A 14,520-nucleotide genomic window follows, 5' to 3' on the forward strand; every position below is an offset into this window, starting at 1 on the left:
ATTTCTTAAATATCTAAATGAAAAAAAGAAGATTCTAAATCTAATATATTTTTTAAGACATGAATAACTGATTTAGATACTTCATATAAATATCTATTGCTTATTTTAGCCCCCTGCAACCAATTTCCTGGAGTTAAATTGTTATCTCCCCTTGTTGGAACTCTTTAGTATTATTGGGTAAAAATGACAGGTATATCAACATGGAATAAAGAAGGTCATGTATGATCATTTTATTTGAACCTAGGGAGTTGTTGTGGAGCATCATTGCACTATGAATGGTAAAACTCATTTTTAAGATCAACAACAGCTTGAGCAAGCAAATAGTGTGTAGAAATGGAAATTGTGATAAACTCTGCTTGCTAAAACCAATATAAGCTTTAAAACATCATGATTACGTTTTGTTTACTGGAGAGACAGCTAACATTGTGCATGTATGGGGATAGAAGGATCATCCTAAAACAAGCACGGACAAAGCAAGTATCGTGATATACGTCTACAATATTCCAGGTACTCACATAGGATCATTAACATAGTTTTGGTAAAACTTTTCATTCCTTATAAAATAGGTCCCTGATAAAATATACACATTTTGTATGCCAATTACCAGTTACAATGTAGCGCAGCATGTGTATATGCAGTACAGATATAGTGATACCCATATCAGAAGGATGGGTCCTGAAGAAAATTATCTAAGCAGGCCCGTTGGAAGCAAATTCAGTTTTTTTTTTGGGGGGGGGGGGGCACAGCCATACATTTTAAGTTGGGGGGGGACTATCAACTGCCCTAAATTCCTTAACGAGCAAAAAATAAAAGGTCATCAGACGTTTTAATTGAGGGGGCACAAGCATATTTATAGTAGCTATGTTTTCTATAGTAATCTGTATATCGGCAAAATTATTGAGGGGGGGGGGGCAGCCCCCCTTTTCCTACGGCCATGTTCCTATGGCCATGTTGTTCAAAGAGCAAACTTAGTGAAATATTATTTCTAGTATTTGCACTATGATTAAAATGAAAACCTTTGTGAAATTGAACTATATATGTAGAATTTTGTCTAAAAAAATATTTACACAAATACAATTTTTAAGTGAATGTTGAAAATATTGGTATGTTGAAATTACTGGCTAACTCATTTAATAACATAGTTAAAGATTTTGAGTCTAAAACTGAAAGGGGGGGGGGGTCATTGTTGTTATGGTATGAAGAGTGTAAAATGTAAATTTTGGAATATGCAACAACTAAACACCTCAGAGCCAAAAAATTGAATCCCCAGAACCAATTCTTCCCCTCAAACTACAAAATATGATTTAACAGTATATATCATTTTACAAAATCCATTTTAGTAAGATTATAAGAAAAAAAATCCAGATTTTAATAAAAAAAATTCTTTGATTTCTACTTATGTTCCTCATATCTCAGAATTACACCATAATGAATCTACATGGATGTATGAAAATTAATTTCTATGATTTGAAAAAAAAGCTAAACTCCTTTATAGAGTATTTTGCATAGCACTTCATCATTTTTATGTCAGTATTTTGATAATTCAGAATTGTTATTTTGACAAGAGTGGGCCAATTTAAAATTGACAGAATGCAAACAACTTATCGGAAGTTCAAATGTGTTCAAGTCTCATAATTTATATGTATTGTGAACCGTGATGTAATAGAGTCCTCCTGAATTTAAAGACATGTAAATTCCATTTTTTTAATTATAGAGAAACTATCTTACAAAAATGAAAGAAACATGAATATTCAATATGATCATTGAAAATTTGCAAGTAAGCCAAAACAATTTATCATGAATTCATACCATTTCTAAACAATTGGCAAAATGCCAATCCTCAAATTGGGGGTAATTTTTGAATTTTTTATTTATTTTCATATCTTTTTTTCAATTCTAATTATGGTTACAAAGAAATGGTAACATTTTTTTTCTTATCTAACAACAAGTATTTATAATTTAAAGTTCTATATTTGACTTTGTAACCCATTGGAATTTGAATAATTTTTTGAAAATTGACAATTTGTAAATCTCTATATCTCAATAAATTATGAAATCCCAAGCTTAATATTTTGCGAAGATAATATTTAGAGTTATATTTTGACAATAAGATCAAAAATTAAAATTTTGTAGCTTGGTCTTTGAAGATTTTGGCTATTCAATATGTAATAATTTTGTCAATTCTTCAAACTTGGCATTGTGCCAATTTTTAAGAGTTGTCTACCCTTTGATATGTTGCGTATTTGATTATGATAAATGTCAGTTTTAGAAGAACATAGTCATATGTTACTTTAAAATACCTGAAAGGAAATAAAAATTTAATTTTGAGTAAAATAAATCAAATGTAATTTTTACCATTTTGCTTGAATTATTTAGTGCATTTGCACTTAAATGTGCAAAAGAAGGTGGCGCTTCCTACGGCTGCCATGTTGGATGATGGAGAAAATTTTGACTTTTTTGAATTACATGTTATGAAGTCTAACTACCCACCAAATTTCATCAAGATATGACAACCTTCGATTTGGACGGTTTTGCATGGTTTTCTTGCGGACTGGCTCTTAAAATGCATAACAGATATGTATGGGCTGAGTACTCAGTGTATTTAAACATAATTTTCATGTTTTAGAATCAGTATGTAAGAACTAGTTTCTACGGAGTATTCTTTTACATTATACTTATCCTAATAATTTTTTTATACGGACGGTGGTCATGATTTTTTTTTCTGGTAACAAATAGCATTGCGTCATTTTCATTGGTCGAACTGAGTTACCCGCTGACGCTGTATTCATGCATGGGTAACTTCGGCCGATTTCTGTTCAGCTGATTTGCATTTTATTTGTAAAAACTAAATACTCTTAATTAAAAAAGGTATGAATTTAAGTTGCAAAATTAAACATAGTTGATAAATTTCACGCCAGGAATATCCACTGTGTCTTTCTATATATACAAGATATTTTCAGAGGTGATAAACTGATAATTCCCCACAATGGTTTAAAAATACTTGTCCGTAATTTTTCGGGCGATAAAGTTTCTTCTTGAATGTAATTTTCCAGTGAAGAAATAAATTTCGCCTATTATTATCGACATTGATTTGTATATGAAAAATGCATTTTCTTTCTGCATAAAATAGATGTGTGTTCACGATAATGGGTTATAAACAAATTATTTTAAGGTATTTATGAACGGTCGAAATTAACCAGGTGGTCGAAGTTACACCATCCTAACCTATATCCTGACGTTAAATTCCATTTAGCCTATATGGAAAGATTATGAAATGTGTATAATGAAAAAAGTCTTGTATCTATGTGAGTAAGTTACTGCATAGTTACACCATTTGATAAATAAATACATCAACCAGTGAACGGGTTTGTAACGTAGACCGTCTGATTTTAAATTCATTTATTTACCTTCGACCAGCCTTTAAATATTGCAGTATTTTTCCTTGCATCATGATAGGAAATTGACAAGTGCAGTCTTCCCTTCAAACGAAATCGGGAGACGTTTTCCGGTTTGAATAATTATGAGATAATATTCATAGCCTAGGGAATGCAAGGTTTTCAGACTTGATTTTTAAGAAAACCGATATCAATAAATAAAATTACCATTTTTTAATTGACCATTAATTATAAAACCAAAGTATGGCATTATTAATATTAGTCATGTCGTACTTTGAAAATTTTAGGGGGGGGGCGTGCGCCCCCCACGCCCCCTTTAAATCCGCCAGTGGCCTTAGTTACAGTATGACTTTGAGAAACCTAGAATTCCACGTTTATTAAACGTGTTACAAATGAATTGTTTGTAATTGTGGGCATCGAAATAATAGAATAAAAATGGACAGCATGGAAAAGCATCCAAATGCATGGAAAAAAAATGTCCTATGTGCCTTTTCGATCGCCTTGTTTTTTTTCCAAGCGTAAAATTTCTGTAGTATCCATAGTAACCCACAAAGCAATTCAACTCATTCAGATTAAGCTATATCGGTACCCCATTTGCTACATGTACTCTGACGCCAAAACATATAGTCCCATTTCACATGCAAGCATGCTTGTCCAAAAAGAAATTTTAATACATGAGTGCAGAAAAGAATGTAATGAAGTTTACTTATTGACGTTTGACTGAATTCAAGAGAGATTGAAAATACAATTTTACATATATTATTCAGTGGTGAAAAATGAAACGCAAGATAACTTTTCTGTTTACCATGTCTCCACGTGCTAGTCACTTCCTAGCCATATTTCCGTGAATAATTTACCTTATCTCGTTGTAGTCTCGCTAGATCTCGCCAGAGCTACTGTGAGAGCTACTGGGAACTCCTCGGATTTTATAATTTGCAGAACACCGAAAAATAAAATGTTCCGAACACATTAGTAGGGGTGAATTAGTATACATGAAACACGTCAGCCAAAATACAACCCAATGATAGGTTATATTTATTAACAAGGTCATTATAACGGTCATAAAATTTACGATATGCATGCTGACTTGAAATGAGTTTGTTTGAATCTCTGTAACATCAACTTATCTGTCAGTAGCTTGATCGGTTCTATTCTCTTTAGAGAAGTGGACAGGCTTTCGCCTACATCCATGTAGGCGAAAGCCTGTCCACTTCTCTAAAGAGAATAGATCGGTTCGTGCTCAGAGCAAGCTTTTGAGTATCGAATAAGTTGGGAGACGTAAACATCATATGATGGTGATGGCTGAATATTACAACATGAATACGGTAAGGAAAGTTGACGATAGAAAAGCTGAAGTCATCTCGTTTGTCAAACAATGTAGTTGTTAGTTGACCCTTATCGTCTATAGTCAGTAAAACATCCAAATATGAAACAGATGTGACAGACTCTGTGAAATCTTTTATTTCAGGTTCACTGGGATATATCGAGTTGTTAATTGAAAAAACGTCGTCGATTTATAGAGAATAATACATACCCTTTCCATATTACATCCTGTATCAGCCCGAGACACCAATATCAGCCAGAGGGCCGAAGGCCCGAGGGCTGATATTGGCCGAGAGCTGATACAGGATGTGACGTGGAAAAGGGTATGTTTTATTATGTTTATTATATACATAATAATAAAATACAGCACACGTGAACTTGAGAAAAAACAAATGAATAATCAATATTCTCAACAACCAAAATTCAATTCAATTCGAATTACCATACCGATACTGGATTCATGCACTGACTACTGACATGTATGTAGCTTACTGTATCAAAGAACAGTAATTTGAAATTAAAAGAATGTGACCCCCCCCCCCCAAAAAAAAAAAAAAAAATACGTGTATTTTATTTTACGCACTGTTTTTTAAAGGTTTGATTTACTAGGGGTGTGATATTGATCCGTATCAGCCCTGCAGGGCCGATACAGCTATTGTGACTTCAGGCATATCGCATATGCAAAAATCCTGAATGTATTACTAAGTATGTAATAAATCTGAATATCGAGTTGAAGGCCACAGCAAGTGTTTTCTTCTTCACATGTAGAGTTTTTTGAATGAATTCTACTTCATAGGAGTATAAAAACAAGTCAGCTAATAAACGAGCACAATTAGTGCCCATCGGAGTTCCAACAGTTTGTTGTGATTTTAATTTTCAGAGTTATCAAATTTCTACGTAAAAATCACGGAAAAAATTCCTTGGACCCCCCCCCCCCTTGGGAAAAAAGACCCCCCCTAACAACGGTAATGAGAGAATTTGAAAAAAATTGATTTAGGAAATTGTCCTTTCCTATTCCCCCCAATTGATTTAGGAAAGTATCCCCCATCCAAGCCACCACCACCACTACCACGAAAAAGATTTTTTGTAAAGCTTTGAACAATTTTTTTTAATATATATTTTTATATATATCTGACATGCGGAGCCCCCCCAAAAAAATCCAGGATTCACCCCTGCCTCCCCACGCAGATAAGCGACGGAGGCACGTACATATTCTGGTACATAAAACGTTCATTGCTCTCCTACGAGTCTATTTGATATGAATTGTTTATGATTTTACATGTATTTATTGTTGTGCCATGTTAATTAAATTTTTAATTTACCTGGATAGAACTAAATAAAATTCAAAACATGACAATCTAAATGTTGCATTTACCGGTGTTGTAGAGTGGAATTTCACCATAGCTAGCCCTCCCCTCCCCGAATCTATACTCTAGAGTAGGATTTACCCCCCAAAGGGAAATCTCACACTACAGCCAAATTTCCCCCTCTTTCTTTCTCCTTTCTCCCCTGTTTAACAATACAGTTCTGAACCAAATCCCACGTTTGATTTTAACCAACGAACTAATGTTTGTCGAATGTTCTAATGATAGTTTTGATAACCATCAAAAGCAACAGACTTAGAATATAGAGTTGGAATATAGGGGTTGGTATTAAGATTTCTTATCCCAAACAGAATCGCTGGGACAAGAGTTCAAATGTATGCAAAAATTCCTTATTGGAAGTTAATTCTCATTTGTTTCAATCTTGACCAACAAGGCTAAGGGAGATATTAAGTTTCAGCTTGGAAATATTTGAAAAATCATTATAAAATTTCAGGCTGTAACATTCAAGCATCCCAATGAAGTGTAAATCAATGGTTGTTCTAATTATGAACTTAGGCTTAAGGTGGAGCTACTATGCAAGAATTCAGATGTTTTTCGATTAGATTTTTTTTAAGTGAACCCCAGATTTGTACTCTATATGCAGCATATGAAATACCGGTAGTCAAAGACTCAAGCAAGAGTAGCATTTTGGGAGGAAAATGTCTACAAATGCACAATAGATGCACCAGATTTCATCTATTGATTCGTTTTGGGGAAAATGTGTGTAGCAACCCAAAAGTAGGCCACCCTGCTCTTATTTTGGAATTTTCTGACTAAATATTCAAATCAAAACTATCTTGCATACAAAGTTTACGAGTATTAAGCTTGCAGTTAGTGTATCTTGGGAAAAGTTGAGTTGCAAACCAAAAATCGGTAATTTCAGTGTAGTTACAAATAACAGGGTTGCTCCTTTTGACCATGAATATGCATAAATACACATGTAAAATATGCATGATGTAGTTCCATATAATTTTCTATAATAATTCAATTAAATGTATATTTTAAGAGGAATGAAGCATGTGTTTTCTAAAATGCCAGCCTTCAGTGAATGCAAATATCACCCAGGCTTGACCTTAACTTCAAAACAAACATCAGTTGCAACCAAAGGTGTTAATTAATCTTAAAGTGACAGAAAGATAACCATCTAAAATTTTCTGCAACCAGCAAGATAATCAATCCCAGGGGATTACGGTAATTATACTGCTCTCTCAACCTTTTCTTCTAAGTTTACAAGAACTTTTTCTGCAATGATAGAATGAGATTATTATCTGAATACCTGTTTAAAAAATAGTATTCTTGAATTTACATAAGGCAGAAAAAAAGAAAGAAAAAGAAAAAAGTAGTAAAGATATCTTTTATATCTTGTTTTTAGAATCCAATAAAATCATAACTCATTCATGAGTCATTGTGTATTTTACCAAAATAAAGTATGAACATTATTTAAATCCACATTTCAGAGAATGTTAACATCATTCAGAATTGACTTTAACTTCAAAACAAACTTCATATGCAGACAGAGGGTTTAATTTATCTCAATGTGACAGATAAAGATAAATGCTTTGGATTTTCTTCAAGAGGAAAGTTAATTAATCCCAAGAGACTCATTGCAGCCCTTCATTGTTTACAATAAGAACATTCGCAGCAGTTATCTCTCTTTGCCCATTCACTCTAATATAAAGTTAAGGAATCTACCCCACCGCCCCAGCTCTAAACCAAACGACACAGAGAACCAAACTTAGCATCAAAATATGTCTTACTGCCTATTCAACCAACATACAAAATTTGAACTTAATTGGTCAACCCTTAAAAAAGTTATTTAAAAAAAACAGAAAATTTGTGGACGGAAGAATGACAGACGGACAGACAGAGTGATTACTATAGGCACCCACAAATCCTTGCAGGGCCCTAATAAGGGGTATGGACTTCTAAAACACTTCGACATATCCATGGTATTTGCGATTTCAAAGTTTGAGATTTCGAAGTTCAACTGTATTTGATAAATCTCTTACAAATCATCAAATAGTATTGGTAACAAACCAAGGGGCAGAATTTGTCTGTTTTACATCTGTGACTGAAGTTAAGGCAACCTGGTCCCAGTCATATAATTGCTAAAATCAAATTTATAAAATAACAATTATTTTTCTTGGTCTAGTAGATCTTAGGCAGGGCTGACTACTTTTACTAGCAGCCAGCCCTGTATGTCTAGCTAATTTTACAGTGAGTTTCAAACACTGTTTATAAGTAAGTACAGTTAAGAACAAACAAAGGAAATGATGTACATCTTTTATTTGCTGTTGACACACAATTTGATCAAAAAGTCAGATGTGTCATAAAATCCATATGAGAAAATCTTACTTAAAAAAATAAATGCCCTAACACATAATGATGATTACTTTATCCTGGACACCAGTTACAACACCAATATTTTGGTCGGCAAAGTTTTCAGAAGACCATATCATCTATCAAACATTATCAAAAAAGTTTGTGAAATTCATTCATTCATTAGACTGACAAAATTCCTATTTTCCTTAAAAAAAAAAATTGGTGACAAAAACCCAAGATGTAGAAAAAGCATTACATTTATCAAAATAAATAGATTTAATAATGTGGTGAAAAAGTGTTCAATGAGAAATTAGTTGCAATTAAAATTATCAGGGAGCAACATATATTTGTAAACATGTAAACATTTGCTATTAACACAGTCTATACACATTTAATTTCATCTCTAAGAGTTTCACACAAAATTACAGATATCTTACCCATAGGCAACAATGACTGAATAATTCATTAAATGTACAAATGCGACCACAAATAAAGAGAAAATTGTTCAGATACAAATGCAAATCTCAATCATCACAATAATTAAATTAATTTTAAGTTCTCAAACATCCACCTTCCAATGCATATTTCCACTAACACAAATGGGAAAATGCAAACATGTATACATGATATATCATCTTATCTGGTTCCTCTATGCTGTATAAACTGGTTCCTTCCCCCTCAGTCCTGCTGATCATTACTTGTTGGTCTCTTCTTGCTCTGCTGAGAAAATATAGAATTCAAGATTAAATAGAAATCTTAAAGAGGGACATCGATTAATTTTAAAATGCACTAATATAATTAATTTCACTACATTTTACAGATCGAATTAAAGTTATGATAAATAATGGTGCATGCAACCTGTAGCTGATTAGTAAACAATGGTCTAGCTAAGCCATCTGTCAAACATGGTCTTGTTTAGGTACCAAGCCTGCTTCTACTAACTGCTCTGTTGTAAACTGAGGCCCTGTAACAAGCACATCTGGCTGGGAAGAGGGAGTGACCTCCAAATTCCCACCATGCACTAATATTGGTTGTTCCTGTGGTATTGCAGTTGCCATGGTAGTAAGGTTTGCTGTGACTGGATTGGTTAAGATGTTGGCCATATTTACACTCTAAAACATGGAAGCCAAGCAATGTAAAGTCTTTGAACATGCTGTATTGGAAAATGCAATTTAATTTTTATTTGTGTGTAGTACTTTTTATCAGATAATACTTGTAATTTGATTAAATATTAATTCCACCCATCTCTTGGGATGACATGACTATATAAGCACAGAATATATTCTCATGCAATAAAATTTGACGATCATTTCTAAAAGCTTGAAAGCAATAGCAGAAAATCTATGAAATTCATCTACCAATTCACATAGTACTTCATAAATCATGAAATGTAAGCTGTGTATTGCATGCTAAAGAATCAGATTACCTGAACTGGAGCTGATCTAGTTGGTGATTTTGTCAGCCCCTGTAGTTTGCTGGCCAGGGAATTGGAGTGGAGATTTGCAGCAAACATTGAGACTTTGTTCATCACCTCTGGGGATAATTTAAAGACAGGAGGTGAAGCCTTGGGTGGAGATGAACTTTGACTTGGAGGTTCCTGATCAGAAATGCCATTTTTCACTGTGGCAGGTTTAGTGTCTGGCACAAGAGTCTCTAAATTGTCAAACAAATTGCCTTTCCTACTTGGAGACTCAACTACTGGCCTGTTTTGTGCTGTCATGTTTACACCACTGGTTACTAGTGGCACAATCTGAATGTCTGAACTGGCAGGTATGTTGGAAACTACTGGCAAAGAGGATAAGAGTTGTATGTTGCCTCCCACACTTGAGACAATTGGAGTAGTGGAAACTAAATGTACACTAGATCCTATGCGAACACTGGACACTGATGGGAAACTGGAAACAATTGGTGTATTTGATGCAAGCTGCACCGACGAATCTACAGGGACATTGGAAACCACAGATTCAGTGGACATCCCTATTGGTATACTGGAAATGGTGGATGCCTCATTCACATTAGAAATGTTCTGGTTGTCTATTACTGTGTCACTTCCCTGCCAGAGTTTGGGTGGTATCTCACTGTCGGAGCTCTCTAATTTCCGTTTCTGTGGTACACTAACACTGGCCGTACTTATGATCGCCTGATTAATCACACTTTGATCATTTGTTACAGAGTCTCTGTTGGACAAATTTTGTTTATTCTGATCCCCACTTACATTTGCATACACTTCATCATCAATGTATTTATTAATATTCTGTACAGGGGTAGGCAAAAGTAAGTCACTGCCTGGCAACATACTGAGAATCACATTCTGGGCTTGGCTATGTATGGGTGTGGCACCCAGATTCTTAACCAGGGTGGCAGCCACAGAACTCTGAGGAGTTTCTGTTGAGGGTTTATCCACTCCCTCAAGCCTGCTTGGAACAAAGCCACTGAAGCCTGACTCTGCTGAAAGCTCTGGTAGGAGACGCCCCCGAGGGTTTGGCTGAGCCACGGGGGAAGTGGTTCTGATGGATGGGGACTGGATGATGGCTTGATTTGTGGGTGGAGCCTGTATGATGGCTGGCTGTGATTGGGTGGCTGGCCTTAAAGGCTGTGTTGCCATGGCTTTGATAATGGCAGGTTGTCCTACATTCTGTAAAATCTTATTGCCATCTGGAGTGGTGACCAGTTTAACAATAGTTTTCCCTGAGGATACTCCAGGAGAACCCACACCAGCTGGAGCTAAAAATAAAATAAATCAAATAAAGATTGTAAAACTCATCCTATAAAAAGTTTTCTTTACAGATATCACATACATATATTCTATTGCACTTGATTCTCATAGCAGACTGTACATGTGCCTATTTTATGACTCATATAGCATTTTGTTGATTCAAATACACTTGGTGGTGTGCTAATGAATAAACACTAATAGCACAAATAATGATTACCTCAGTCAGTTCATGAACAAGATCTACATGCATCTAGTACATGTATTCCTTTCCAATAGATCATAATTGACTATTAATATTACTTAAAAGTACATATGTATAAAATGTTTTGAAGTTAATCAGTAAATGATTTATCCTTATACTGTTTTCCACATACAGCTAGAGAGAAGTACATGCATGTTTAACATTCCTGTATGGTATTACTAACCTTTATAAATTATCTTGGTTTTTCCTGACACAGGAATTCCTGTGACCTGTCCATCAAGGACAAGCATTCCCCCGGACACTTTGATGCCCTCCCCTGATGTCGTTGTGGTTGCCTGAGGCTTGGTCACCACTGTAGGCAGAATGGTGGAGGTGGTCTGTGCTTGGTTAGTGGTGGAGACAATACGTATGGTTTTAGGTCCCTGTGGGGTCTGCACCACAAACTGGTTCCCTGGGGTCAAGGCTGATTGGGTGATGGGTAGATTGACCTTCATGGTGCCTCCACTCTGTCCATGACCTGCCAGGATTTCAGACTGACCTACAAAACATTTATAGTACATAAATATCATGGTAGATATCTAGAACATTTTTAGTATCATACATTGCAATATAAACACGATTCTCAGTTTTATTTTTGCAAGATCATAAATACTGTAATGTTGCTATGTTCTGGGAACTTACAATCCTAATACTTCAGATTATTTTTTTTTGAGAGAGAGACACTCTTCGGTCAGCTATTATATCTAAAACATTTACCTTAACCCATACATATACAGTGTATATGAATTTATAAAAAGTATCTGTACAAACTTATGTAACTTCAATGCTTAAAAAACATGTTTCATACACATTTTGGTAAAAATATTAAATGTCAATTAATTCCTGTTTACCACATTAAAATACTAATGACATTTTCTCGTCATATCACATTAAAATCTTTACTAGCAGTACCCCCCTCTAAGCCATAAAAACTTCACTACAATACTTTTTAAAATGTGAGACAGGTGCCCCTTACCTGGTGACTTTCTGGGCTGTAGACAGGTGCCCCTTACCTGGTGACTTTCTGGGCTGTAGACAGGTGCCCTTTACCTGGTGACTTTCTGGGCCGTAGACAAGTGCTACTTACTTGGTGACTTTTCTGGTGTTTTCTGGGCCGTAGACAGGTGCTACTTACCTGAAGACTTTTTTTGGTGTTTTTTATTGCTGTAGACAGATTCAACTTACGGGAGACTTTTCTGTTGTCTTCTGGGCCGTAGACAGGTGACTTTTCTGTTTTTTTCTGGACCGTAGACAGGTGCAACTTACCTGGTGACTTTTCTGTTTTTTTCTGAGCCACAGACAGGTGCTACTTACCTTGTGACTTTTCTGGTGTTTTCTAGGCCGTAGACAGGTGCTACTTACCTGGTGACTTTTCTGGTGTTTTCTAGGCCATAGACAGGTGCTACTTACCTGGTGACTTTTCTGGTGTTTTCTAGGCCGTAGACAGGTGCTACTTACCTGGTGACTTTTCTGGTGTTTTCTAGGCCATAGACAGGTGCTAATTACCTGGTGACTTTTCTGGTGTTTTCTAGGCCGTAGACAGGTGCTACTTACCTGGTGACTTTTCTGGTGTTTTCTGGGCCACAGACAGGTGCTACTTACCTGGTGACTTTTCTGGTGTTTTCTGGGCTGTAGACACGGCTGACAAGAGACTTCTCTGTGGGACAGGCGTGACAGTTTTAGTCGATACTTTAGTAGGCTTCTGTTGAAAGATGAAGGTTTTCCCATTGTGTACAATAGAGTGTTGAAGATTTCCAGACTGGTCCATGATAAAACAGTTGTTCTTTGTTCCTGATTTCACCTGGTATGGGGAGAACTTCTTGGATTCCTCTTTTGCTACAAACTGTGGATTCTCCCCACGGGACACAAACTGTGGATTTAAAGGACTCTGCCCATTTAATCGAACAACCTTTTTCTCTGGGTCCCATTCTAATTTGCTGTTTGAGTTGGGATTGATTATCAGAGGCCTTTTGATCAATTCTCTAAGGTTAACAGTTGAAGACAACTCTGGGATGAGTCGGTTTTTATTGACTCTGACAGGCTTAGGACTACTACTTCTGGAGTCATCATCATCCATAGTGAGATGCTAAAATGAAAAGTCACATGTTTCACAACTGATCAGAGTACAATAATTTGGAGTCCAAAAACTTTTTTTTCATCAAAATAGTAAGAATATGAGGCACAATGAATAAAGAAGTTAAAGTTTTCTTACATTCGGCAAACAAGTATTCATTCTGACGTAATTTAATGTTGTAACAAAAAAAATTCTGATAAATGAAAGGGGTAAGAAAAATAAACACCCCAGGTATTGATTACAGTAATTATAATACATCTGAGTAAAATTTTCACATGAAATTTTTGTTTTTAAAAAAATAATAAGTACATCAAATTCTTCATCGTCCATTGCCCGTCGGAGTGTGTCTCGAGCTCTGGAACTGGCTCCACGTTTGGGGCGGTACCTTTTCTCCACGCTGCCCTCGCATCGACTGATCCGGAAATCTTCGTCATTCTCATAGGCACCTACATGTTTCTCCAAGTGCTGCTTCACAATTCTATTGACAAATCTCTGTAGCCTTGCTGCCATCTCCCCAAGCTCTGAAATACACAAGGGTACTCCTAATTGTTTGATATATTTCACATGTACGGAAAGGGAGTGTTTAGAACTTGTGCCCTATCCCATTTTTAGTATTTCAAGACAATAAAATATGTTCAAACCAAACTCCAAAATGCAATTTATAACGTTTCATTTCTCAAAATCGAATCTAGTAAGTACACCTGTTAACTATAGAAAATATTATCCAGTCATGATGAAAATACCAGGTGCACATCTTTATATGGTGAATCAATGTACAAATTATGCAGTACGTTACAGTACCCAAAAACATGTCATGTCTACAGACAGATAGACATGCTGATTCCAATATACCCCCTCCCCATTAAACTTTGTTTGCAGGGCTGGGTCATGAAAATTAAACAATTTTTACAAAATTATACAATTTACACAATTATACAGAAATATTTATAAATCATTTATAATGTTTAATTTTATTGTAAATATCAACATTTAAAACCATAATCCAAGGATTAAGGTATTTGCTCAAATATGTCTCATCCTGCTTTGTAAACTTTACAAGATGAAGAATTAATATTTTACATTAA

The 14,520-nt window shown here is 35.3% G+C and overlaps 1 protein-coding gene across 5 annotated transcripts in view; it reads right to left on the reverse strand.

Annotated features, from left to right (window-relative positions):
- Window positions 1-8,353: 8,353 nt before the first annotated feature.
- Window positions 8,354-14,520, reverse strand: part of LOC133175924 (trichohyalin-like) — a 48,393-nt gene continuing 42,226 nt past the window's right edge. For 2 of the 5 annotated variants that reach the window (XM_061311065.1, XM_061311063.1), the window contains exons 24-29: window positions 13,745-13,956; window positions 12,964-13,447; window positions 11,546-11,860; window positions 9,831-11,128; window positions 9,263-9,516; window positions 8,354-9,124 (exon numbers count right to left, since the gene is read on the reverse strand). In XM_061311065.1, the coding sequence (XP_061167049.1) occupies window positions 9,304-9,516; window positions 9,831-11,128; window positions 11,546-11,860; window positions 12,964-13,447; window positions 13,745-13,956 (2,522 nt within the window). In that variant the 3' untranslated portion in view covers window positions 8,354-9,124; window positions 9,263-9,303. The remainder of the gene's footprint in view (window positions 9,125-9,262; window positions 9,517-9,830; window positions 11,129-11,545; window positions 11,861-12,963; window positions 13,448-13,744; window positions 13,957-14,520) is intronic. The other 3 variants (XM_061311064.1, XM_061311067.1, XM_061311066.1) reach the window with 3 other exon arrangements.

Source organism: Saccostrea echinata, unplaced genomic scaffold (assembly GCF_033153115.1).
Source record: "Saccostrea echinata isolate AGI-Se365-2 ecotype Australia unplaced genomic scaffold, CSIRO_AGI_Sech_v1 ptg000064l, whole genome shotgun sequence".
Lineage (NCBI taxonomy): Eukaryota > Metazoa > Mollusca > Bivalvia > Ostreida > Ostreidae > Saccostrea > Saccostrea echinata.